Source organism: Lepidothrix coronata, unplaced genomic scaffold (assembly GCF_001604755.1).
Source record: "Lepidothrix coronata isolate B3197 unplaced genomic scaffold, Lepidothrix_coronata-1.0 Scaffold3, whole genome shotgun sequence".
Taxonomy (NCBI): domain Eukaryota; kingdom Metazoa; phylum Chordata; class Aves; order Passeriformes; family Pipridae; genus Lepidothrix; species Lepidothrix coronata.
In genome coordinates this window covers 13021712-13048169 of record NW_016690183.1, presented here as the reverse complement: position 1 = coordinate 13048169, position 26458 = coordinate 13021712, and the positions used below count along the sequence as shown (strand labels likewise).

Genomic DNA, 26458 nt, shown 5'->3' with positions numbered 1-26458 from the left:
TTCCCTCTGTTATTGGACAATTACATAAATAATTAGCAGCAAAATGGTATCCTCAGCGGAAGCCATGTAAAGATGCTGGAGTCTTTCCCCTCTTGTACTGTCAATACTCTGTGAAAATACGTTGCTTCACTGGATTTCTTGTTAAATAGAAGATTTTAATGCTATGGCTCTTACCTTGCCTGAGTTTTGTAAGTACAAAATTTAGAATTTTTCACAAGTTAAAAAGTACGCAAGCTGCACAAGCGTAGCAGAAACAGATGGCATTTGAAGTTACTTTGACTTTAAAAATAAGTACTGTAGTAGCACATGAATGTAGTTATGCTTTGGGTCTGTATTTTTTACAATGCATTCACTTCTGCTATGCATTCACTTTTGAGGCTCCAAATTGCCCACATACTTGTGTGTAAAATAAAGTATGAACAAAGATTATGGAACAGTGAAATGCTTCTGAGGCTTTAGCTGCTGATCTCAAGCGTTCAGGGCTGCCTGATTGCAGCTTCTGATTGGCATAAAAACCACCAAGTGGTAGATTGGCTATTACCCTCATGGAGTAAAAACCACTTTGTGCAAAACCATGACCGGCTCCCTCCCCACCTTGCACTTTGTGCGTTGGAGTCTTTGGAGCACGTCAGCAATGTCTTTGCAATTTCCTCAACTTTGGGATTCTATTTGATGTAAAGAGAAGAGCACTTTCTGAGTCAAGGAGGGCCAGTTAAGGCAAGAAGGGGACAGGGGGACTCCTTTATCTGGCATCACCACAAAAGCAGTTGAGTCAAGGCCTGAGGTTAGTTAACTGTGAGACCACCACGTCTCCCTGATGAATCTCCCAAACTGACTGGCTGCCTACCTGGAAGATGCTTCAACCCTGACTCCTTGATGCTGCTTGAGATTAGCTCAGTTGGTTAGAGCCTGATGCTAATAATGCCAAACTTGTGGGTTCAATCCCTGTATGGGCCATTCACTTAAGAGTTGGACTTGAAGATCCTTGTGGTCCCATCCAACTCAGAATATTCTGTGATTCTGTAATAAGCTGCTCCACAGCTAGGCCACAAGGGACTGACTCCAGCCACGTAGTCATGGGCTTTAGTGTCCCCAGTTCAACCTTGCTGTCCTTCACAGCTCTTGTTGTTCCTCTTGCTACCATATTTCTAAAACAATAGGGGTTCAAAGCAGAGTTGGGCAAAGACATGGTTTTCATGTGATTTCTGAAGATGGATACAAGCTCTGTGAAGGACCAGATGTACAAGAGTAAGGGGGAACAGACTCGTAAATTGTCACTGCTGAGGCTATGATCACATGTGATATTATCCCACTGTTGAAAACAAGTATAATGTATCACTACAAAGCCAGATTTTGGGATAGGAAAGTTGGGTAGAGATCCTTGCCTGGGGCTCTCTGTGAATCTTCGTTCTTTCTAGTGAAACTTGAGTGATTTATGGTCTGGAAGCAAGAAATGGCCCAATATGCATCCAGATCCAGAGGCAAATGTTCTTAAAACTGAGTGTTCCATTGTGCATATGTGTGGATATGTGTATGGGGAATGGAGAATGATTTTAGTTTGTTACTAAATTGGAACAGATGTTGGATCTGGGATTGGAGAGTTCAGTTCTTCTCCTTGTTTTGTGAAAACAATGCAGTTCTATCGTTTCAACTGGTGAGTTGGAGCTGGTGTGCATGCAGCTTTGGTCTCAGCTTTGTTACCCTTCAAGCTCTGAGGTTTATCTGAACTGAAACACAAAATACAATTCAAATGTTATGATCTTGGAAAACCAAAATGGAAATAGATGTTGGTAACAAACGTTGATACTTCTACGGACAGTAACCTTTCAAGGTCCCTTGCACTTTACTACTGTTCTTTTAAATGTGTCAGACTGTGTGGGCAGCTTAATATCATATCAAAAAGTCAATAAACTGTTTATCCTACGTGTGATAGAATTGAAAATGAGAAATTTTTTTTAAGACTTAATACTTCTAGTCACCATTTTGAAATATGGCTGAGGAAAATCCTATATGAAACAAATGGACAAAATGGGCTCACAAGAGAAAAACTAATGAACATACATACTGAAAGGGAACATTTTATTCTCCCCAAGTAATTCATGCCATTTTATGGTTTATTTGAAATGAAGTAGTCAGTCCTGGCAGGATAGTGAGCTACTTGGCACATGTGTTTGGTTGCATCGATGGAGGAAAGAAACAGCTCTTTCTGAAGAAAAGTCAGTTTGTGAGTATGAGAGAACTTTTTCAGAGTTGGTTGTGTAGGATGAGACATCAAAAGCAGGTGGTGCTGGCCAACCATACCTGGCATTACAGACAAGCAGAATTTTACCCTGGGCTTCAACAGGGATGGAGTTATACTAACAGCAAGTGTTTCTGGAAAATCTTAACCATGAAAGAGCCTTCTTTTTTCAAGCCAGGCAGTGTCCTCCTGTAACCAGAGTTTTGAGAGAAGGGAGAAGTTGACCTGAGGTTAACCACCACATGCGCAGCTGGGACCAACTCAGAGATGGTGAATGCAGAAATGCTTAAAAAATATTCAGCCAAAGCTAGAGCTATTTGCTTAATATCCAAACACCCTTAACAATTGCTTAGAAATACAATTAGTCATTTCAAAGTCCTGGCTAATATTTTTATTTAACTATAACATCAAAAGGCCTTACTTTACACATAGGTTAGGTTTCTAGGGTGCTGGTGTCAAGCACAGATCAGAATCTCCTTGCTGCCCTCAAAATTTTAAGTTTTAAAGATATATGTATGTCTAGCTGTCAGGACAGCCTGTCCCATACATTTTTCTGCCAGTACTGAACTTCATTTGATAAAGAAACAACCTGCTTCACTGCTACAACTTCCCTGTCAAACTTCTTCCTCCACTAAGATTTCAATGGGATTGAAAAGTAGGTGTGTGAAGAAGCGGAAAGAGGAAGTGGTAATCGGGTGTCTGTAATATTTCCTATCTTCATTTGGTATATGTCATATTGTCCAGCCTCTCTTCTTGTTCTTAAGAAACGTAGTCACATCTCACTAACTCAACAGAGTCAGGTCAGAATGTTGCTTACACAGAGTACCCCGTGGGGTTGAAAGCACACACAGCAAGAAGTTTGTTTTAGACTTACTAGATGGCACGCTGCCTTGGAAGGCAGTGCTGTAGTATAATCATCAAGATGCCTTATAAAAACAGATCTGAAGGACTACAAAGGAAAGCTATTTGCAATGCACAGCAATACATTTTATTGAGCATACACAATGAAGAAAGATACTTTTCTGTACTGAGCACATCTGTAGACACTCCTATAAGTATACATCCAAGGAAGCTCTGTTTTCCCAATGTGAAATAAAGACCAAAGAGTAACAGCATGTCAGCATAAAAATTAATGTGACATTCTGCATAAAAAGTAAAGGGGAGGTTAATACTATGTTTTCCTGATTTTCATTTCTAAACATTTAATTCTGACTACCTCAAGTCTTCCTGCACTTTAACTTAACTACACCCTTTTTGTCACTTCCCATCATGAAAATTGCACATTTCTGTGAGATGATAAACAGGTGTTACTTTTCATTCTGGCAGCAATGGCATTTTGGTGCAGGATGAAATAATCCTACCATTAAATAAGAAGCTCACAGTGGTGTTGTGAAGCTTAATTTGTTTGGAAAATGCTTTGCAGTATTCAGATGAAAGGCACTCTGGATATTCAAAGTATTATTGCTGCACAGCTGGTGGTCTACACACTGCAGATGTTTCTTCCATGCTGTTGCATGGTTACTTAAGTGGCTTCTTAGTGCAGATGTTCATGAGTGAGCATGCACAACCTCCTCTGCCTATGTTTTTTGACACGGATTTTATTGCTGCTTGACTTTTGATCTTGAAAAGAATATTCTTCCACTGGTGAGGTGCAACGTGTGTGTATGACTACATCCCTGTTGGTTCAGCCCCCACTGCAAATAACAGCATCTGCAGATATTTACTGTGGGCCTTTCTCTTTAGCCTCCATTTCCTTCTGTGGCTTTTACTCATTCCCACAGTGTTTGACTCTTGGGACTCTGCCTCTTCTGTTAATACTCCATCACCATCACTCTCTTCATGCAGACGTGATGATTCCCTTTGTACTCTTTGCCCAGATGGGATGAAGAACTTCGTTGCATCTTGATTCTTTCTTTCCTTGGCTGCTGCTACTGTTACATAAACAGATCTCTAAGAATTGCTGGGATTGCCATTCACAATAATATTATCTCTCTGAAAAGATTTCAAGATAAGACGAACTTCTAATTTCTGTACATGCTCTGTGCTAGTCTTTCTTATAAGTGGAGAGAGGTAAGGTCTGAGTGCAGCTGACATCCACATGGAGTGTGCTGAACGCGCACAAATCTCCGTGGCTATATGATTTCATCAACGTATTTGGCAAGAGAACAAATGCTAAAATTTACATTCCTCTTGTTTTGCTGTATTTCCAACAAATAGCAAAGTATCCAGTGCAATACAAAAGCAAGTGAGTAAATGAGACCTTTGTCAAACCTGGAGTGCAGTGCATAGCCTATTGCCTTACTGACCCAGGAATGGAAAAGGAGCAAATCTGTATGCACACACATGCACACAAAGAGGAAAATACAGCAGAATGGTGCTGGTTCTGGTTGACATGGACCTTATTTACAAGATTCACATGGAAGACAGAGAGGATTTGGTACAATATAGTGGAGAGTTTCTTCTGAAGTGTATTAAAGAACTGAGGTCTCTCAATAGCATGTTCAAGAAGCCACAATCTTGCAACTTAGAGGAACAAGTCCTAGCCTTGGTGAGAAGGCAGACACCTAAAGCAGACTGCATTCAGACAAATAACTTCAGAGAGCAAAGAGAAATCCTATCACTTTCTATATCACTTTCTGTAACATTTTATGCAGAATTCGGCATGAATCAAAGCAAAAGGCTCAGTCTTTACCCAGGAAAATAGATCTGAAAGTAGGACACCTTGAAAAGAATAGACCCTAGATACATTGTGAGGTGAATTGCACCTTGGAGACTTTGTCATTTCCCCTGATCTTTAAGTGTGTAATGATTTGTCAGTGCTCATGAAATCTTCTAAATGACGTTCCTGGAGACCATGGCTACCTTTAGTACACAGAACTGATAGGGCTTATGCAGATACATACAAGGATTTTTTACACCCCTCTGATCTTACTGAAGTGTCTCATCCTTTCTCTGAGTTCATCTTGGTAGGCATAGCTTTCATTCTGCCTCCTTAGTGTCTCTAAACTGTAAAAATTGCTACATATATGTGTAACTGGATTTACTCCACCTTATTTCCCCACGATTGTGTGCTACAAGGGGATAGACTTACGGTACTGCTACTTGTCCCCATATTTTTTTCTCCTTGACTGCTGGTACTGCAGTTATGCCTCTTCTTCTAGTGCAGCTATTTCTAATATTGATATGCCCTGTATCACTGAAAGTGGAGGGGGAGCATGGAGGGAAGGGAGAAAAGAGGAAGGGAAGGAAGGAAGACATTCTAATGTTCTCTCATTACTCAGTTCATCTACCCTGTTTCAAGACCAACACCTCTCCTCTCATTCTGGTTAGGTACCTCAGCTGAAATTTAGTTATCATATGGGTAACATTTGGATTTGTATAATCTCGTTCATTATGATGTGATCATTTGTGATTTACTATTACTTGGTAACAGAAGATTCTTTTGCACGTGATGAAAATCACTGGCCCCAGAATGGTGGCTGAAAATCAGTCAAGAGAGGCTTTTACTCCTACCACTTTGGCTTGAGATTGAAGTGTTTCATACAGTAGCTCTGCTAGGAGTAAGCTGGGATTCCTTACTATTGTAATAAAACTCAGACCATCCTAAGGGGATGAGGGAATTGCATTCCAAAACTTGCACTGCAAGTGACCAAAGTTTAATGGAAAACTTTGAAAAAGAAAGATTCTATTAAAAAGCAATTTTCCTCCTGTAAATCATACACTGTATTTTATGCTTTCCCCTCTCTCCTTTTTTTTCCTTACTGGCACAAAAACAAGATCTTTGTTTTGACAGAGCTAATCTGCTCATGCTTTCGTATGGGCCCTCAGGCTGCCCACCTGTGGAAAGATCCATGGGAGCAGAAAAACTACTAATGGGGTGCCACATGCTCACCTCAAAGGGAAGAAATCAGTTGTCTCCTAGAGGTATGGACTGTAAACATTGTGGTTCCTGAGGACCCATGGAGAACATGAACACAACCTCCTGCACAAGCTGCACAACCTCCAGCAACAGCTTTTCCTCTTTTATTGCCTTCTGGGAGTTCTGTCTCCTATCAGCTGGGATTCTTCAGGAGTCATACTGTATGGGCTGCTTTGCTGCAGCTGTGCCACCTCCCTCTTCCCAAAGACTGAATGGCACATTTCTACCCACAAACTTTGTCAGTGAGAAAGGATATGGTAGCTTGCAACCACTGCTAAGTCTGACAGCAAGCTTCATAACAAACTGCTACAGCTCTGAAGTCTCTCTGCTGCATCTGTAGGGAGGCCAGGGAAGATGGAGTGAAAAGTGATGAAGAGAGAACAAATTGCTTTGTGGCTCCACCGGGCAACACATTCAAGGTGGCTAATGTGGGGCACTGATCTATTCCATGGAGCCTCTGCCCAGCCAACAAAAAGAGGCAAAGACATATTTAGATGCTTAGGACTTTGGATACAAGACTAAGCCCGGAAGTTTATCTTAGCATCTTTGCCATTGGAGGTGACCCACAGATGAGCAGGAAAAATAACCATGATTGTTCTGTGATTGGGAGGGTTTGCTTATGGTTTTTGCTGTAATTTCTCACTAAAGACTGCTGATTTACATCAGAATTGTCTTTGTATCTAGCCAAGTAAATGACTGTGTACAAATCAACACACTGAAAGGTAAGTTTGAGCCAGATCATTCTGGCTTTATAACATCTGTGTGGGTTTCTGTGGTTCCCAGGCCAGGCTGATATGTCATGGAGTCACTATGTCTAGTACAGGAAATTTTAATTCGTAGCATTTAAATTCAGGAAGCTTGAATTTAATGTTCAGTTGTGTCCTGAAAGAGTTTGGATCCTTCAAAGCCTGAAAGTACAGAACTGAATAAAAAAAAAAGGCTGATGACAGTTCTGAGTCTTGGCTCCTGTGTTGTCAGCAGGAAAATCCCCATCGATTTTACTGGAGCCAGCGTTTCATCCACTATGTTTTCGTGCTCTGTACAGTGTTTTGCATTTGAGATCTTGCACTCAGGAAAGTTAAAGAACTGTGGTAGTGTGCAAAAGAAATCTTACCCAAAGCTTTCTGGATGTGAAGTAGCAGGCTAAGTCAAACTGACCAGAGAGCAGAAACCAGGTCTCCACCTCCTGGCTGAATCCTGTATCACTGTGCTCACCCTCTCCTGGTCTTTTGAGTCTTGAATGGGACCGTGGCAGCACTGCCGCTGTTTTAAGAAAGCTGTCCTTGGTGGGCCTCACTGCTGGTACAGCTCCGAGATCTCTCTGCTGCTTCTGTAGGGAGGCCAGGGAAGATTTGACTTATACCTGCCAATGTCCATGGGGTCTTGAGAACATGCAGAGCAAAAGCAGAGGTGCCTCGGGAAATATAAAGACAGGAACTAAGTATCCAGTATGGAAAGGTCAGCCTCACTGGAGTCAGGGCAACCATGCCAGCACTGCAGTTTTGCATTCATGTGTTTGAATCCTACCTAAATCATGCCTGATATGCCTATGTCTTTGTATGGGTCTGGGCCAGGACCACACAGGAAGCTATAAAAACCAGAAACAGAGTGCTTTTTTTAATTTTTCAATTCAGGTAAGCTGGCTTTTGTGCCATTTCTTCCAAGTCCTATTTTTAGCAATTACTTTGATGAAGAGCAAACACAGAGACTCCTGAGAGGAAATGCACTGTGAGGATGTGACAGGCTGGAAGACAGCATGCTCAGTGAGTCTGACTTTGCTGAGACAAAAATTTGGCTCTTCTTTTTAAAGAGAGCAAGATGAGGAAGAAAGCTATTTTCTAAGTAGTGGTCTTCTATCTGTGCTTTCCCTTGATCTCTTTCTTTTTTTTTCAGTCTGGAGCCAGTAACTTTTTAAATGCTCTGCAGCCACCTAGAGGAAAAAAACCGCTTGATTGAAGTTAATTTTATGTGGATTAAGCCAGGGAGTGGGCTCTGCAGAGTTTAAGAATGTGAGCTTCTAAACTAGCCAGCCTGTTTATTATTATATCACAAGACCTCCTTGGAAATATATACACTGAATCATCATCAAAAGCTGAAGATAACTTCAGCTTATGTTTATAGTTCGGAAATATTTCCTGCTTCATGTTCTCATTGTGCTTGTTATTGGATATGACATATTTTTATGACAGATAGAATAGCAGGACCACAATATATTTTGTCAGTAGACAGAAGGAGATGATCTGGTTTAAATTTTTATTTTGGAAGATTTAAAACTTTAATTATTTTATATGTTTATCTGATAACTATGACAATATGCTATTGGTTTATCTACATGGTTTATATTTCTGTAGGGCCATGACTTCAAAACCTCTCAATAGTTTTTGAGGCTCTATCTAGGGTGTTTATAAGCTCATGAAAAGCCTCTGGCTTTTCTCAAATGAGGGCTGTCACACAGAATACACTAATGGACTTTCTGTCTACCAGAGAGAAAGTTGATGCAGTCATATTAGAACCATTTAGTCTATGCCATGTTCATTTGCACTGTATGAAACATAATAACAAAGTTTAACTGTTGATTGAAAGTAACACTTTAATGTATAAAGTTAGATATTAAAACATGTCTGTCTTTTTGAAATTGAATTTAAATGATTGTTTTTTTCCTCTCTAGATAAGATATGGCAGCTCGGTCTCCACTTGTGCCTAAAGAATTGGAGACTGGGGGAAAGTATTCTTTAAAAATCAAGTCTAGACGTGGAGAAAAAGATAAAATTTTATGTCAGTTACATAATGCAGAAGATCAAAAAGATGGATTTTCCTTGGTAGCTATGCCAGAGGACACTGAAAATTCCATTATGATGGAGTGTCTCTTTCATAAGGCAAATGCACTTTAACAGTGTAAGAGCAAAGCTAAGCATTTGCAGGCAGTGAATGGAAATGTAGAATACTAATATAGATTTTAAGAAGGTCCACTAAGACATCCTCCACTTCTTCTCCTCTCGTAAGAAAGACATGATTTACACATGCAGTGTGGTCAGTTGAAGTAACTTGAATACTGCTATGTTATGTCAGAACAGAATCTGTAATAAGAAATCTTACTAGCTTAAGAAATTCTAAACAGGAAATTTTGAAATTTAGGAATTTTTCTAGGTTGTGGCTGGGGAGAGAGGTGATTCTGCCCCTCTACTCCACTCTTGTGAGACCGCACCTAGAGTACTGCATCCAGTTTTGGGTCCCCAGCACAGTAAGGACATCAGCCTCTTGGAGCAAGTCCAGAGTAGGGCCACCAAGATGATTAGAGGGATGAAGCACCTCTCCTGTAAGGAAAAGCTGAGAGAATTGGGTTTGTTCAGCCTGAAGAAGAGAATGCTTTAGGGGGACCTAATTGTGACCATCCAGTACCTGAAGGGAGCCTACAAGAGAGACTTTATACAAGGGGGAGTGACTTCAAACTAAAAGAGAGTAGATTTAGATTATATATTAGGAAGACATAGTCTTTACTGCAAGAGTTTTGAGGCTCTGGAACAGGTTGCCCAGAGAAGTGTGGATGCCCCATTCCTGGCAGTGTTCAAGGCCAGGCTGGATGGGGCTCTGAGCAACCTGGTCTAGTGATAGGTGTCCCTGCCCATAGCAGGTGGGTTGGAACTAGATGATCTTTAAGGTCGCTTGCAACTCCAGCCATTCTGTGATTAATGATGGGGTTCTGAAAACACAAAGTAGGTCAATTTGGCCACAGGAAATCAGTGATGAGCACATAGGTTGTAGACCTCAGGCCCTATGAAAGGTGGGATTTTTGGTAGAAAATCCTTTAGAATGTGACTTTCTTTTTGAACATTAAACCCGTAGAGGATATAGAAGTTTTTTTTCCATCAGAAATCTTTGCATAAATGCATGATAAGCCCTATTGTATAGCTTTAGATTGCAGCTACTGTTATCTTTGTCTATTATGTGATGGATATTTGCAAATGGATGACTATGGATATCAGTTAACTGAAGAAACTCGTGTCTTCAGAAACCAGGTTCTAGCTTTTGAACCTTCAGTGTCAGATTTCAGGTTACACTCCTAAATTTGATTAGCTTATCTTTTTATTGATCCAAACATTTTATTCCAATTGACCTCTTTATAATGGATTTGGAAACTCTGTCTTTCTAGAGCAGAGTTATTAGGGTCCTTGTATTTTCCAGCTAGATATGCAAACCACAGATCATACAACATACAGGCAGCCAAACCCATTTTGCAGTAATCTCATCAAAGAGGGTGGAACAAATTGTATATATACCACCCCAGTAAGCAAGCAAAATGAAAGCATTTTTCATGAATACATTTCAGTGTGATATTGGGCACTTGTTTTAAATGGATTAAGAAACTTATACTGTATTTCCTCTTTATTCCAGTAATTCCAATTAGAGTCATATGTAATGTGCACAGAGGAGTGGTTTTTTAACTGTTTCACTTCAAGGTGTGTGCTACATATGAATTCTAACCACTTGAGTTCTCCTGTATACAGATATTTATTTCAAATGCCAGGACTATTTATTTCAAATGCCATGGCTGCACAATGCAGGTGAAACTCTGTGTGGCACAGAACAACTGAAACAGAAGAAGAAGAGATGAAAAAATCTCTTCCACTTTCTGAAAGTGAGTGGGAATGCAAGGGGTCAGCTCTTCCATGAGCTACGGAAATGGTGACATTTCCATATTCTGTTGGAGTTTTTTGAGCAAAAGTCCAGTCTTTCTAAAGGTGGCAAGTCAGCTGCTCAACTCTACTGTAACTCACAGCTCTAGGAAATGTTCTGAGTCATACCAGATGCTTCTTGGAGTCCGCCATGGGACTTCATTGTCTTCCGTAGTCATGGTTCAGCTATTTCCCCACGGAGGGATTTTAGCCAACCTTTCCATTCTCAGGACCAGAAAGTACAATTAAAGCCACAGACGCCTGTAAGGATCCAAGCACAAGATACAAAAAGCCTACTTGACACATTAGTGGAAGAATTATCATGAAGAGAGAAGGAGGAAAGGTTCCTGTGCTGTTTTGTTCTTTCTGTGGTTCTTCCTCCTTTTAAGTGCCTTTACCACTTGTACTACGTATTCAGAGAGACTATAAATAGGTGTCAGGGTAGTGCTGTCCTGACAATTTTGTATTTTATATGGTTTTAGAAAATGTTCCAGAATGTTTCATTGTTAATTTTGCCATATTCTTGTGGGTAATGTTGGTTAAGGCAATGAAACACAATTCTGGCACAGCGTGCAAGGTTAAAAATACGCACAGACCACTCTCTTTGGCTTTATCCAAAGGCTTTTGGATAATATTTTTAGCAGCACGCAGTATAGGCTTGTGGTGATATTGCACAGCACACTATGATTTTTCCAGAGGTCTACATGGACCTCCATTTATTCAGCATCTTGAAAATACCATTTCTGCTTACCCTTTGTGAGGGAAGTATGGGTTCTGGTCTGTTTTTAAGAAGATGGATATACAAAGAAATCAAAATTGAATTGCAATATGTCTCTGCTGTGTTGGAAATTATGAATAGTAATTACTACTTGCATTTAAAGCATCCTTTTCCCAACTGAACTCCTCTAAATAACTGCTTTGGAAGGATGCCTTGGCAAGGAAGGAATGGATGTGGATATCTTGTTTGATGCTGTTTAATTATCTGAGTGCCAAGTCTATATCTGGACCAGGAACAATGGCACTCAGAGTTAAATTAAGACTCTTCAATGTGTGTGTAACATGACTGCTGTACCCTAGAAATCTTAGATCACATGCAGCTCTTGCCTTTTGATGGAGCTGTGTATTTTATAAGTTCTCTCTCCTTGACTCAACATGGCAATACAGCCCATGGTTGACTCAAAATTGCACAAAAGTCAGGAATCAAGATGAAATTTTAGTGCATGATTCAAATGCCTACTACTGCAAACTCCTCCTCTGCAATCTGCCAAAAACAACAGTCATATTCTCGAGCTTTATGGCCAATGCTTTCTTTATAGGAATGAGATTTCCCCACGGAAAGGATATGCCTGCAGTAGATTTGCTATGCACTGCTCACCGAAGATGAACTGTGAGTTCCCTTTCTGCTCCCACACTTTTAAAGGGATTTTTTGGAGCCAGTTCAGAGTGTGGGAGTTCTTCAGCAAGGGGGAGTCTCCAGTACAAAGCACACACATCCTGCATGCCAGTTTTTCTGGGCACTTTCGCACTTCCCAGAAAAAATAGTTGGGGAACTGATGATTTAGCTTCGTTATGGATGCCTTTATCAGACCCCCATTTAAGGCAATGTTACTATTGTTATGATGTGTGGGAAAAGCACAGATGGAGTACAGCTATAGTTACCTGGTCTTGGAAGAAATGATCCTCAAAAATTACTGACTTTGCTCCATGAAGCAGTCTGTTCCCCAGGCAAGTGCTTTGAATGAATACTCAATAGATGTAAGGGTTTCTGTGTTTTCAGCAGCTTCCAAAATTACCTTCCTTGTGATTATTTGCTGCTTTTGCATTAATATTAGTAAACTCTGGAGAAATAGAGAATGATTTCAAACCTTTGATCTCAAGCCTCAAAGCCATAAAAAGTCTCCTGGTCTACATACTACACTTCAATACTTTAATACATGCACATACAGACAAGAGAGAGCTTGCGATAGCAACAGCATGAGACTTTCCATTATACATTGGAATATGGCTCATCTTCTCATCTTCTTACTTTGTGAAATGGCTTTTCTGTCTGGGGCCATAAATAATGGCAACTCATTGAAACTTTATCAGAAAATGAACCCAAACAAACTTTCTTGTAACAACATAACTACTGACAGAGGCTTTAATTTTTCCTATAAAGGAGTTAGGCCAAGCTTGTAATAAAACTGATTTGGCATAGCCAACAAGAAGTTATCCCAAGAAGTCATATCTCACAGGATGATGGGACTGGAAATTAATCTTCCTCTCTAGACAGATGACCCTTCAGGCTTTAAAGTTTTCAAGTGCACAGCTTATCCAAAGCATAGGGGACAAACCCCATCGCCACCTGATGTCTCTTCACATGCATAAAATGTGTGTAGTGATGCACTATTTCTCATTGCTTTTGTAAAGTTGATTGAGACCTCCTGATGGCAAGAGGAAGATGTTAGTGTTTTCCATCTGTGTAGAGCCACTCTTGGTACCAAGGTGTTGGAAAAATGCACTGCATCACGCTCCTGTTGTGAAAGAGGGGGTAGAAAAATGCAAAAAGAAACAACCTCTCCTAAAATGAATGGTTCTGGTTTTGTATTTGTGTGTATTGCAAAGGGAAAGGAACTGCCGTTGTTCAGCAAGTGAGCATCTGCAATTTCAATCCTGCATGGCACAGACTAAGGCTGTAGGTTTCATTGCTGTGATCTTTTCCTTTTCTTTTAAATACTGCATGTAGCATAGGACTCTGTTCTTTGCCTTTTGTGGGACTTGGAGACTTTCCATGGTCTAATGTGAAAAAGGGCTGTTGCTGAAGGAGTGTACTCATCCAGTTTGCTTTGAAGATGTGGCAGCAGAGTGTGTGTTTGTCTCCTTCAAGGGTGTGTCCCACAGCTGCCGGATGCCTTCACTTTCATGGATTTCCCCTTGCAACAGTTTGTGATTATGCACACCCAATTAGCGCCATCTCTGACACACACCCTGCAGGCAGCACAGACGGCTTCAAAAGGAATCACAGTGAGGCACTTGGTACCAGTCAAGGACTTGGAGGTCGGCTGTGCTATGGTGCTTATGCAGAGCAGGCATTCCAGATAAAGTGAACCGTCACACACAAGTATTTTTTAGAAATGTAAATATGTCCTAAAAATAAATGTAGTTTTCTTTTGGACCACAACATCATTGCATCTCTGTGTTATTCCATGATTTCACTGAGGGCAGAACTAAGGCTGCCTGTGTGTGTATTTTCATAGCTTGTAAAATAGCTTCATTTTATAAGTAACGTGCACTGCAGTCTTTTCATGGGATTATTTCTATGTGACTATAATGTTTTGATATTCAAGCTTCTAATATATTTTTTCTTCATTTAAGCAAATGTTTTGTTCTTGGTAGAGAGTCACCATACCTTGTAAGACCCAAAGTCTCTGTTACTGTGCAGTACAGTAACTTGTCAGTACACCCTCATTATTGGCATAATTTCAAAGTTTTACTGAAGTGTGTTTTTCTGTTATTTGAACAGTCCAGTCAGGTTAGAGTGGAGATAAGCTTCTGATACATGCAGTTAGTGTCATCGAATCTGTTTATCAGATTCAAAGGAGGAATGATGAGAAAGCAGAATCTGGGGCAGCAGAAAATAATTTTTGAAATGTATCACTGGAGAGGGTAAAAATATAGAAACTATGGGCATACCAAAGATTTTTGCGAGGGGAAGTGATTAGGACAGCACACAAGAATCAGTTTTTAAATTTACCTTTAACACAACTGTAACAATAGTAGCTGTGAGAAATGTAATTAAGTGCAAGAAGTAAACATATTTTGATAAAAATACAGACCCAAAGTCAAAGCTTGCCAATGGGCCATCAGCAGGTCCCCCTCATAGCCAGCCCGCAGAGGACAGACATCTTTTTTTTCTTTGTCCCTTCCCAGAACTTCTCTTTGACTCTCACAGTGGCTATCAAATAAAGCAGATACCTGCTCCTGGTGATTTCAGAAGTAATATAAAAAGACCCCTCTCCCCCATCTGTCAATCCATCTAACTGCAATTAATATTAATGCATTAAACTTGCCAACAAGGAATTTCATTAGGAAATAAAAGATTTTATTTTGATTCACTAGTCTTGGTGGCTGTGGATATAGGTTTCTTTACTCTAATTTTTGATTTAACACTAATTAATTGATTAATTAAATTAACCTTACAAATAATTAGCAATTGTAACTCATTAATAAAACTGCTGCAATCTGATGATTGCTCCTCAGCCAAGCCTAGGGCTCGAGTCCAGCAGCTGTCACCAGGGTTAAACATTTCAGGAAAATAAAAATTACATAAGCAATTAGGTATGTAATGAATCAGCAGATTGTTTGTGTTGCACATGGCATGCTACCTCCCTCAGGGGACACCTGTGCTGAACACTAGCAAATAGTGCTGATCCCAGCCAAACTCAGATGGAGCCTGGAGTCTGGAATGTGGATGTCCATGGCCATTACAATGCCAAGGGTTAATGGCATAGTGTTGCTCACATGTGTACAGGGACTAACCTCTCTGCACTCTCAAAGAGCATGGCTGCCCTCCTGCAGACCGAGAACAGTGCCCTCGCTTCCCTAATCCCCCAGACCATGCCTAGGCTTTGTCAGGGTGAGTGCTAGCTTTGCCACGAACATGTTAACAGTTAAAAAGACTGGGTGATGGTGAGCCTGGAGATTTCCTGACCTGGTGCATTGACTCTGTGCAAGAGGTGGCATCCCTCTCTGAGTAATAGTAAAAAAATGTATTTATGCTCTAAAAGGCAGAGGAAGTACCTCAGGTTTAGGGTCTTATAAGGCAGGCAGTCCGTGAAAATGTAGCCAACCTGACACTGGTAAGCATCCCTAAACACCATGGACATCAACCATAACTAAATCTGAGTGGAGAGCAGTAACATGTGATTGATAAAGAAGGCTGGCACAGAAATAAAAATAGGGTAAAATGGTATCTCAATAATGAACTTTTATCTATGGAGATTTTTACAGACTTTATTTGTGAGAATAATTTGCTGCAGTAGCAAAGAAGCATCTACTTCACTGTAAAATGAGACATGAACCTCCTAAATTGCATGGGGCATATGGAGTTTGCTGCATATATGGTATATGCAGTGTCTGCTGCCGGGAGATGACAAGGAGATGTTGTGGCTAAGGGAAACAGTGTGCAGATATTTAGTGTGTTGTATAAAAAGGTGACCCTTTGTGCTCATACAAGGCCTTTCATCAGGTTACAATATCAAACCATGCCAAGGATGTTGTGCTGATCTGTTGCTGATCTGTTGTGCTGATACCTATCAGCTGTGGAATGCATACACCAACATTTGTTACTGGAAAAGATGTAAAGGGACCTGCCACACAACTAAAGTGAAATAAAATTACATTGTCCCTAGAAACTAAAGTTATTTCAAATGAAAACAAATGGTCTGTAAATATGTGCATGTTATATATTTGATCCAAAGCAATTCTGTTTATTCACAGCATATATCTATCTATCTATCTATCTATCTATCTATATATATATATATATCTCAGTGAAAACAGGACAGGTAACCTTTTAGCACTTACGTTACTCATCTGTCTCTGTGAATTTTTAGGTAATTTAATGTTGGGTGTCCACTGAGAGTAAAATTGTTAAAAGTTCATGGAAACGTCAAGCAGAATTGTCAGGTTTAACCAAATGAATAGTCACCGAACTAGCCAGTGACTTTAGCAAGGGGAAATACTCCTCTTTAAGGGTCACTGTTGGATATGCAGAAACAGGTTTGTCTGTGTTCAAGGGACCACTAATCCTCTTTCCTAGTTTTGAATAAAGCGTTCCTAATGACTCTAAAGCATTGGGACATGACTCTAATGACTCTAAAGTATGGACATTAGGGCTCCTGATTACTTTGACTGAGATGCTTGCGTCTTTTCCAAGCTATTACCTCTTCAGCTATGGAGAAAGTTTCTGGGAAATTAGGCCTTTATCCATCCTTCTCCTATAGAAAATTGAAATTACAGTCCACAGGAAGAGCAGTTAACATGAAGAGTTCATTTTTTACTTCAGGCCTTGGTCTTTCTGGAGGATTTGTGCCTCTTGCAAATGTTGTCTTGTCCTTTCAGGAACAGAAAAGTCCCTGAAAATGAATGGAGCAGAGGTCTTGCCCATTGACACCCAAGGTTCAGACACAGAGCACCCTCAGTGGAAAGCAGATGAACTGAGGGCATGATTTTCAGACTATATCTCCCCTGTACCTTGCCTTTAAATGATTCTGCTTGGAGCAGTAGATACTCTCTGAATTTGCATTGCTGCATCTGCAGAAGTGTTTAGGCATTTTGCATATGCAGAAACCACTGTCTGCAAATCCGCCAGTTATATTTTAGGTCTGTGCCAAATGGGCACATGTTCTGGATGAGCTAACTTGAAATATAGTGGTGACATACACAGTAGCAGTTTCACGTAGGGCCATGTTAGCAGCTCTGCTCCCTGTCGTGTTTTGTGGTGATTCCACGTAAGAATGCAATGGAAGAAGAGGGTGGGTGGTATTAGTAAGCACCCGGGAGATTTCCTGGCATGAAACTGCTCAGTTCTGCTGCATCACCCCTGCTCCTTCAGAGTCAAAGTCTGTCACTTAGTAGTGATGCTGATGAGAAAATAGGCATATAGCTATTCTGAGGCCTTCAAAGTGGGGAGAGTCTGAAGGTAACCTGGAAAGAAGGCATCATCCTTGCATGGAGGGGCATGTGCTTATTACTTACAGAAGTCATACCCTTAATACTACTAGTATTATAATTGGTAAAGTTATAAAATTATTACTTTCTAGAGAATAAGAAGTTTTTATTTTATGTTGACACAAAATCATTGGAAAACTGGAGTTTTCCTGCTCCCACTGTGTTCTCTGTCCTCTCTGCCTGATGTTTTTTGAGTCTTCTCACCTTCCTGCTTCTGCATGGTTCCCTGGTGCTTTTGAGACTTCTCTGCATCAGAGTAGCACATCAAAAAAAAGTGATGAGTGCTTGGGATGTAACAGCAGGGATGCTTTTAACTTTCTTGCCATTTAGCACAAGTTGCTGTAGCATTGAAGGCCATGTGACTGGAAAGTAAACAACTCCAAACCTCAGGCAGATATCTGCCAAAGCATTCCTTGCTTATTTGTTTTGGGGCTTTGTTCTGCAGGTCCTGCGTGACAGATATGTGCGAGTGTCCGGTCCATAAAAACTGCTACTGTGAATCATTCCTGGCATATGCCCGAGCCTGTCAGAGGGAAGGTCTGAAAGTCCAGTGGGTGCCGGAGCAGAATTGTGCAGGTAAGCATTTTGGGACTGCTTGTTTGTAAGCCAGTGTGCAGGCTAATAGGCTACTATCCTTTTACTGATGGAGGAAGACCAAAAATGAACCATCCAGAAAGGACTGGTATTGCAACAGTTTGGAAGTTCTTGGAAGTTTTTCTTTCAGGATATGTAAATCCTTGATTACAGATAATGTTTAAACTCCTTTGACCTCCTGTCAAAACACAGTTATATTTCCAGAGACAACATGCATGTATGATTGCAGGAGGTTCAACAAGGGAAGAATAGAGAATGTATTTAATAAGAATATAAAAATACAAACCTGTGTTAATTTCCTAGTAATTAATTTCCTAATCCCCCTGTGATTAGGACTTCATTAATTGTAAGTAATTGTGAGTAATTGTTTCTATGAGAAGCAGTGGTCTGTGGTAATGGGCACTTGAAGTAAAATGCAATATTGCAGATGAATATTTCTCCTGATGATGGTCTCATTAATTTAGGACATTCTGTAACAGTGTCGGTTTGCCTGGAAATGTATTCAGATTTATGTAAAGCAATTAACAGTAGTTGGAAAAAAAAACCACTGAGAAGAGGATACTCAGTGCTGGTCAAAGAGCTATTACTCTGTGGTCCATTTTGGTGATTGTGAGTGGCTCAGGGTCTACTCTCTCAGCTTCAATTTCCTTTTCTGTTGAAGGCATTTTAGCAGGGATGGGTGAGTGACAGAGCAAATTGCATTTGATTGACTGTTCCCAAAAGACTAATTTTTTTTCATGCAAAGAAACAGAACAGAACAATCCAAACAGGGTGTCACTAAGTGAAAACACTATTCAAGGATGTGGTCTCAGGTAATGCTAATAACATATATAATTTCAATCTGTTGATCTGGAAGCAGATCCATGCGGAACATGAAACAAGCATTGTGACTTTTTTTTCCCAAAGCACTTCGGACTGAGACTTCACTGTTGCAGATGCTGTAAAAAGAATAAAAACTCCGGTCCCTGCCTTAAGGAGTTTATACAAGTGTTGACATATCACGACTTAACTAATTGAGGCTTCATTTCACAATTTTTTCTGGCATCTTACCAAAGACAAGAAAAGTTTCTGAGGCAAAGACAGTCCTTGAGAGAACATTATGATGAAATTTAAACATACAGCTTCCATTAAAGCTAATGAAAGAAGTGTTTAAATCCACACGAGTTTTTTAATTTCAGTGCAGAGTTGTAGAAGAAAATGGGAAGTCTTGTTAAGCAGAAAATATAGATAAGCTGTATATGGCCAAGTACCCTCAAAACACTTACTTAAGTATCCAATGTCAAACAAGTAGCACCATCTTCTATGTTAAATCATACGGTAAGCATTAAAGTGCATCCACTGCACTCTATATGGTACCACTGACCAGCATCAAGATTTTAATCTTTAACTTATTTTTTTCTCTCCAAAACTAGTAGTTATAATTATTGTGTCCCAATTACAGAGAAAAGTTCCTACGTAAGAAAAAATATATCTCTAATAAAACTTTAGCATTCTGTGAATTTCATTTCCTACTTGACATTTCATAGCTGGTGGGATACTTGCAAGAGTTGTGTTCTCATGAAAATTATGTATACTTATTAGTAAAGTCAGGTTTAATTATACTTTTGTGTGTTTTAAAACCAGATCTTGTATGGTTGCCAGTTTCTCTACCCTGACTGCTGTACTCTTAGTTTATTTTTATAATCTTCAGAAAACTTGTGTTGTCTGGAGGGCCAGCCAAACAGGATGCTCAGGAGGCTGAATTACACGTCCTATTCCCTGTTCTTCTTTCTCCCCCAGTGTGACAGCATATCCTCCTCTACATTCTTACACAAAATACTACTGCTCAAGGTTTGCTGTCCTATGAGGTTGACTTGATAAGGGAAATATCAGTTCTCATTTAACTGGAGAAGTAAAAATAGAAGCTAATGAGTAAGGAAAATGGCTAGGGTGGGAAAGAGCTGGTGAGATCCACGTGGTAACTGAGCGGGTTAGGAAGAGGATATGGGTTTCCAGAGGAAGTAGAGGGGAATGAGACCTGTTGGGATGGGTACAGGAAGAAATATTATTTGTAAAGAAGAAATTAAAAGCCAGGAGAGCCAGTGTGAGGGAAATAAGAAATAGGAGGAAGTGATACATGCAAGACCAAAAGGAAAAGATACAAATGGAAGGAAGGGGTTTGAAAATGAAAGGAGAAAGAAAAAAAGATTTTTTTTAACCCAAGAAAGGCTAAGCAAGCAGTTTATAAAGTGCAGTTAAGTAAACTGATGTGGTGAAAGACCTTGGGCCATAGTAATTTAACACTGCATTTCTGAGGACACTGAGAGGAAAAAGACTCAAGGATGGTAGATGACAGTAACTCCCTGCCATGGGTATGACTTCCAATGCAAGAAGAAAAATCAGATGAGGTCTATAATGTAGTGCAGAGTACACAAGGTAGCACTTATGTGCTTACATGCTACTACAGCCAGTCAGTGCCCAGATCTATTGCCTTTTACTATGTTAGAAGAAGATGTGAATTGCAAGCACTATGAGTGACATTCCGTTTGAAAGTCCTACAAAAGACTGTGTCCAAACTGTGTAACACCAACAGAAGAAGCAGGAAGAATCATTGATGCTCAAATATTAGTTCGGAATTTTACGTGGAATTAGATTTACTGGATATCATCCACTAAGGGAATCCATCAGCAGTTATATGTTACATATTTTGGCTTTTGTGTTGGGGAATAAGAATTCTTCCTATATATTATAGCCATGTCTACAAAGACAGGCACAGAGAGATACAAGCCTTCTCTGTGAAACTGCCAAAGTGGCTGGAATAAACCAGGTCTAGTCTGAAAACTATAGCCTTATTAGGCAGGGTTTATAAGCTCAGGCACAGTGCTGTATTTATGTGACTGTGTGGCTTCTGGACTGGAGCTGGCTATTTTCCCACCAGCTTAGAAAGTGATCTGAGGAAGCTCACATCTGTCATGCCAAACACATGTTCTAGAAGAAGAGTGGAAAAATCCTGTTGGGACTGGTAATGTTGCAAAAATACAGTATTATTAGTAGCTTTTGTACTTTGGGGTTAGGTTTTTGATTTTTTTTTGCTAGTGTGCTAAGGAAGTTATTAGTAACAGAGCTCAGTTCTTTGAGAGAGGAATTTGCCTTAAAAGATGGATGCAAAGGCATCACTTCTGTTTTCCATGTTTGCATGGTACTGAATCATTTCAGCAGTCCCTGGGAAGCCTACTGCAGAATGTCTTTATTTTTATTTTTTAAACTGTTGATGAAGTGGAACGTTCTGGATCAGTCACAACACATGTTAACGACTGAATCACTCAACAATAAAAGCCATCCAGGGAACTTAAACAGCAGCCATTTTCTGATTTTTCCCTTGACAGCATGTTAATAATGCCATTATAGGCTGCCTACAGCAGAAAGTAAAGTCATCATTGTCTTCTACATGGCATCATCTGAAGGAAAAGGATGTGTTTTGACATACCACATTCATGTGTGGTAGAGCAGAACTGGGGAGTACTTACAGATGCCACAGCTGCTGAGGGAAGGCTGTAATATATTCTCATTTGCTCTGGGGCAGAGAGGAGGAAGTGTAAAGGAGACCTTGGCCAACTTCCCTCAAACCCACCAGCAGAGGAACCAAACGGAGCTCAGGTGGAATGACAGGGGTAGAGCTTTGTGGGATGAAACCTGTGCAGCCTTAAAACTGAAGCTCATAGAACTTTTTGTATGGAAACTGCCTGCACTGGAGTCTAATGTCTGGTTTTGGTTGGTCCATTAGAGATCCTTTGAAGGGAAACTCATTTTCAGAGGCAAAGGAGAAAAGCTTCTAGTAAACAGCCCCCTTAAGATAATAGAGATTCAATCTCTATTCTTAACACACTATCTAAATGTAGAGTCTCTTGTGAATCTAACATTTTATTCTATGCTCAATATTGCTTGCATGTTTTTTCTACCTTCTATATTTCCTGTTTCATTTAAATTTCCTTTTAATTATTCCTTTTGTTTGTTCCTTCTTTAATGTCCATGAAAGTTATCATGCAGAGCAAGATAGAAATGTAAAGCTGGAAAAAGTTCTCAGAAGATCTATGTCCACAAGCTGAAGAACCCTATCTTAAACATTGCTGAAAGATGTTTTTTTCCAACCTATTCTAAAGCAATGTGCAGTTAAAGATGTCTCACAGTGTTTTTAGATAGGTTACTCTGGTGCTTAAAGATAGAAAGCTTTTTTTTCTTTCCTGATATATACTATCCAGCCAATATTTAGCTACTGATTCTCTGTAGCTCCAGGGTAGTTTTCTTCTGTACTATGCATTTTTTCCAACTTTGTGTTTGCTTATTAATATCTGTGTCCTGAAAACTGTATGCATTCTTGGTTTAATTCCTTCTTCAGGGCTGCTTTTCAGATATGAATGAATTCCATAAAATGCACAAGAAGTAAAACTTGCAAGAAGCTGATGTTTCGTTATTAGTGAAAAGGAACCCCTTAAATTTATGATGCCTTAGCAATAAGACTTCCATCCTCTTTGATACACTCTTATTCATATTTAATAAATTAATTTCTGTCTATTTTCTCTTTATGAATAATAGCAGTGCTGTAGTAACACTGTAGGGCAATCGTCATGACAAAACAGCCTTTTCTGTCTGTAACAGAACTGTTCTTTAAAAAATCTTGACCTTCAAACTCTCTGGAAGTTGAAGAAACCTTCATAATGCAATCACATCTCTGAAAATAGAGATGGATCTGGATCCTTGAGATCCCTTACCATCTATAAACTGTTTTATCAGTACTTGTTTTTGCCATCAGCACAGCCGTTAAAAAGAATAACAGACTTTTATTTGCTATCGAACTATGTGTTATTCTACATACTGAAAAGGCAGGATAGAAAATGTTGACAGTTTAAATATTGATCTGGAGCGGTTATAGTGCTTTTAGCTGAGCCTTCAGTGGTCTTTTATGTTGAAGATGCATTGAACTGTCAGCTACATAAATTAATGAATAGCTACTGGAATCATTAAGTACAAGAATCCTCATTCTCAGTGATCCCTTAGTAAAATAGCCCAAAGCATAATTGATTTTTAATTTTTGTTTGTTTTGTTTAGAAATGATGCTGCTGGGTTAACAGCATTGATCTGGTTTGCTGCAATATGCAATACAGAAAGTACAATCTTAGGGTCAGAAAGTCTGACTTGGTGAATTAATCTGTCTTCTTCTTTCAGTAGGAGTGGAACTGATAATAAATGTCCTTGTAAATGTTTCAGAACATTTCATAAAAGGCATTGTAATAAATAAATAAACAGTGTTATTCCATTATTATAAAGCATAGATCTACTTATAGATAGAAACACTCCCAAAGCTTTATACACTGTCGGCTGTGTTAAAATTCTCAAAAACTTCAAGACTGCTGTGGACTTTATGGATTTTTGATTAGGAATTTTGCTACTTTTATATTTGTGATGTAATATGGTGAAATCTTTTTACGAATAATTTTTACCTCAACATAATCGCCATACTGAAATGTACTTTTTGATATTTGCAGTAGAAACCGAGCAAACAGATAAGGAACTTCCAGTGTGGGGGCTCTGTGTAATATGCATATTTTGTTCCTTTTAACTGCCTTTCAGCAACCCAGTGTAAACACGGTGCAGTTTATGATACTTGTGGTCCAGGATGTGTCAAAACGTGTGACAACTGGAATGAGATTGGACCATGCAACAAGCCCTGCATTGCAGGGTGCCACTGTCCGGCAAATTTAGTTCTTCACAAAGGAAGATGCATCAAGCCAGTCCTGTGCCCACAGCGATGACATTAGTTCTTCTTCCGTGGACACTGATGCAGGTGGTCACTGACCCCTTTGATGCTCACAGCCAGTGAAGGACTGCAGCTGTTTGTGTGCAGATTCTGCAAAGTACACGTCTACTCACAGAATGTAAATATGTTCCTGTGTGTGTATTTATGTGTCTTTATGTATACACACATGGCACCTAGAAAGATATATAAATGTATACTGTGTGTATGTAGATACACGTCCATACACAAGTGCCCTAAACGTAAGTACGATCCATATATTTATATATATGTCCACACACAAATATACATAATTTCTATATATGATAGAAGGATGAATTATAATATGTATATTTTTTGCTATAAAGTTTATGTATTATTATTTCTAGGACCCTAATCTTTCAGTCATTGTATAAATAAACAAGGCGTTTTTAATATAAAATAGTGGCATGAAAAGATTGGATGATTTTGCCATTGCATAACTTTGTCATTTCCAAGGAAACTTTTCTAGGGCCATAGCACTGCCAGACTGGATTAGTTTCAACACAGAACCTGGATTTACAGTTGTACAGGAAACACATTTCTCTGGAGATGGAGGATTTATCTAGGAATATTTCATGCGTACCTTAGAGCTGCATAGTGATTGGTGACAGTGCTTAATCAGGCAGAGAAAGCTAAGGATTGGCTTTTATGCTTTACTGAAATAACTGTGCAAAATTATTTCCAAAGCTGGTTGGAGAACTGCCAATATGGAGATATTTCTTTCTGGAATGGCACCAAAGAGTCAGGGGCCAGATTTTCAAAAGTGTTCGGCATCCAGCAGCTCTCTTTGAAAATCTGACCACTTCCCATTTCATATCCTAATACCCCATCTCAGTTGTTGTGTTTGGCAGTAGCTGTGAATACACAATAAGAAGCTTGAAGAAAATATTCATGTACATATTAGCCCCTTTAACATGTTTGAAACTGCTACATTTGTTTCATATTTCCTCCAAATGTTATGCAGAAAGCAAATCCCACAGTGAAGTGTTTGATTTCAGTGTGCCTTAAAACATTAAATAATGCTGTGTTTCGTAACTCATTTAATTTATCAGCATGGTTACAAATTTACCACACCAAAAAACAGTAGAGAATGTCAAATGCTAATTGGAGAACTGCAATTTATTTCCTTAGCGGTCTTTTGGTTGAAGTTTCTGAGCATGTGGGCTCTGTGAAGTTTACATATCTTTTTAAGTCTCCCAGGGGAGAAGCAATAATATGGGATTTCATTAGAAACTGTTAAAAAAGCCATACAACTTTCTCCAGCATGAAGGGACTTTTTCTTCCAGTGGAAAGCCTCTTGTAGAGCCTGATGGAACGGTCTCTGGAGATGATAGAAATCTTCAGGCATCTGATTTAGGTTTATAATGAAGTAATATCCTCCTTCACAGCTACTTCCATCATGCCTTGCCTTGAAACTGCACATTGTAATGCTTTGAACAACTTTCTCCTTTAATTCTTCACTCTCCAGGAAGTTAAGCAGGGTCTGAGTTTACAGTAAGTGAGTGGGTACAACACACTTGCGTTATACAACCTGTCTGTTATCTCATCCTGGAGGAAGATGCTGAGGGAACATGATTAACTTAGGCACCATGCTATCCTAAATGCTGCACCACCACAGTGTTAAAAAGAGCTGGGCATATAATGCCAAGAGTGTTCCATGGATGTTCATCCAAATCTTAAATAAACTCAGCTTGACCCTTTTATGTCCCCTTTGTGTTCGTTTTCTGGGAACAATCAAATAATTTAGTTTTACTGGCAGAGGGGCTTTTGAAGACATGGACACAAGTGCACTGGGAAGCTGAATTGCAAATGTGTGGATCCCATCAGAGCAAGAAACTAGAAAAGTTTTATGTGGCTCATGTGATAACTGAATGGAAAAGTTGAAATTTAGAACAATTGCAGTTTGTTCAAGGCATTAAAATATAAAATGACGGTCATTAAAATAATTCAAAGTGTCAGTTAGACCAAAGAACATTTCAGCCTTTGAGCTTTTGATTCTGAGATATGAGATCTAAACCATTAAAAAGAATATTTGCCTAGCTTTAGTTTAGGACAGATTTTCATTAGAACAGTGTTTCCAAAATAAAAGTACAGGCAAAGTGAATTGCATCGATTAGCAGTGTATAGATCTGTCCTTCTCTTTTCTCCCGACTGATGAAGGTGAGTGAAAGGTGAAGGGAGAGCCTTCCATCTCTCTCAATCCACTGATCACATTCAAGCAATGCTTAATTGATGCCAGGTTTGATTGAGGTGAAGAGGTGGCTCAGTCTATCTGTAGGATGAACTCTGTTTTTAAATGTTAAAATGGTTCAGTTTGAAGCCTGACCTATAGGTCATCTCAAATGAGGACTCGTTCCTCAGTTTAGCTTTTTCATATCTGCCTAATTAAGGGTAGACATTCTTTGCTTTACTGATTTAGACTGAGGAAGAGAGGAAATGTTTTTACCTCTAAGCTGACTGATGGTGCCCTTATGGTGCTGTAGAGCTTTTTCTTCCAAACTCCACAGTTT

The 26458-nt window shown here is 39.5% G+C and overlaps 1 protein-coding gene across 2 annotated transcripts in view; it reads left to right on the top strand.

Annotated features, from left to right (window-relative positions):
• The window catches only part of BMPER (BMP binding endothelial regulator), a 147745-nt gene extending 122097 nt beyond the window's left edge, over nucleotides 1-25648 (top strand). For both annotated transcript variants that reach the window (XM_017823599.1, XM_017823603.1), the window contains 2 exons: nucleotides 17988-18118; nucleotides 23744-25648. In XM_017823599.1, coding sequence (XP_017679088.1) covers nucleotides 17988-18118; nucleotides 23744-23925 — 313 coding nt within the window. In that variant the 3' untranslated portion in view covers nucleotides 23926-25648. The remainder of the gene's footprint in view (nucleotides 1-17987; nucleotides 18119-23743) is intronic.
• Nucleotides 25649-26458: the final 810 nt, after the last annotated feature.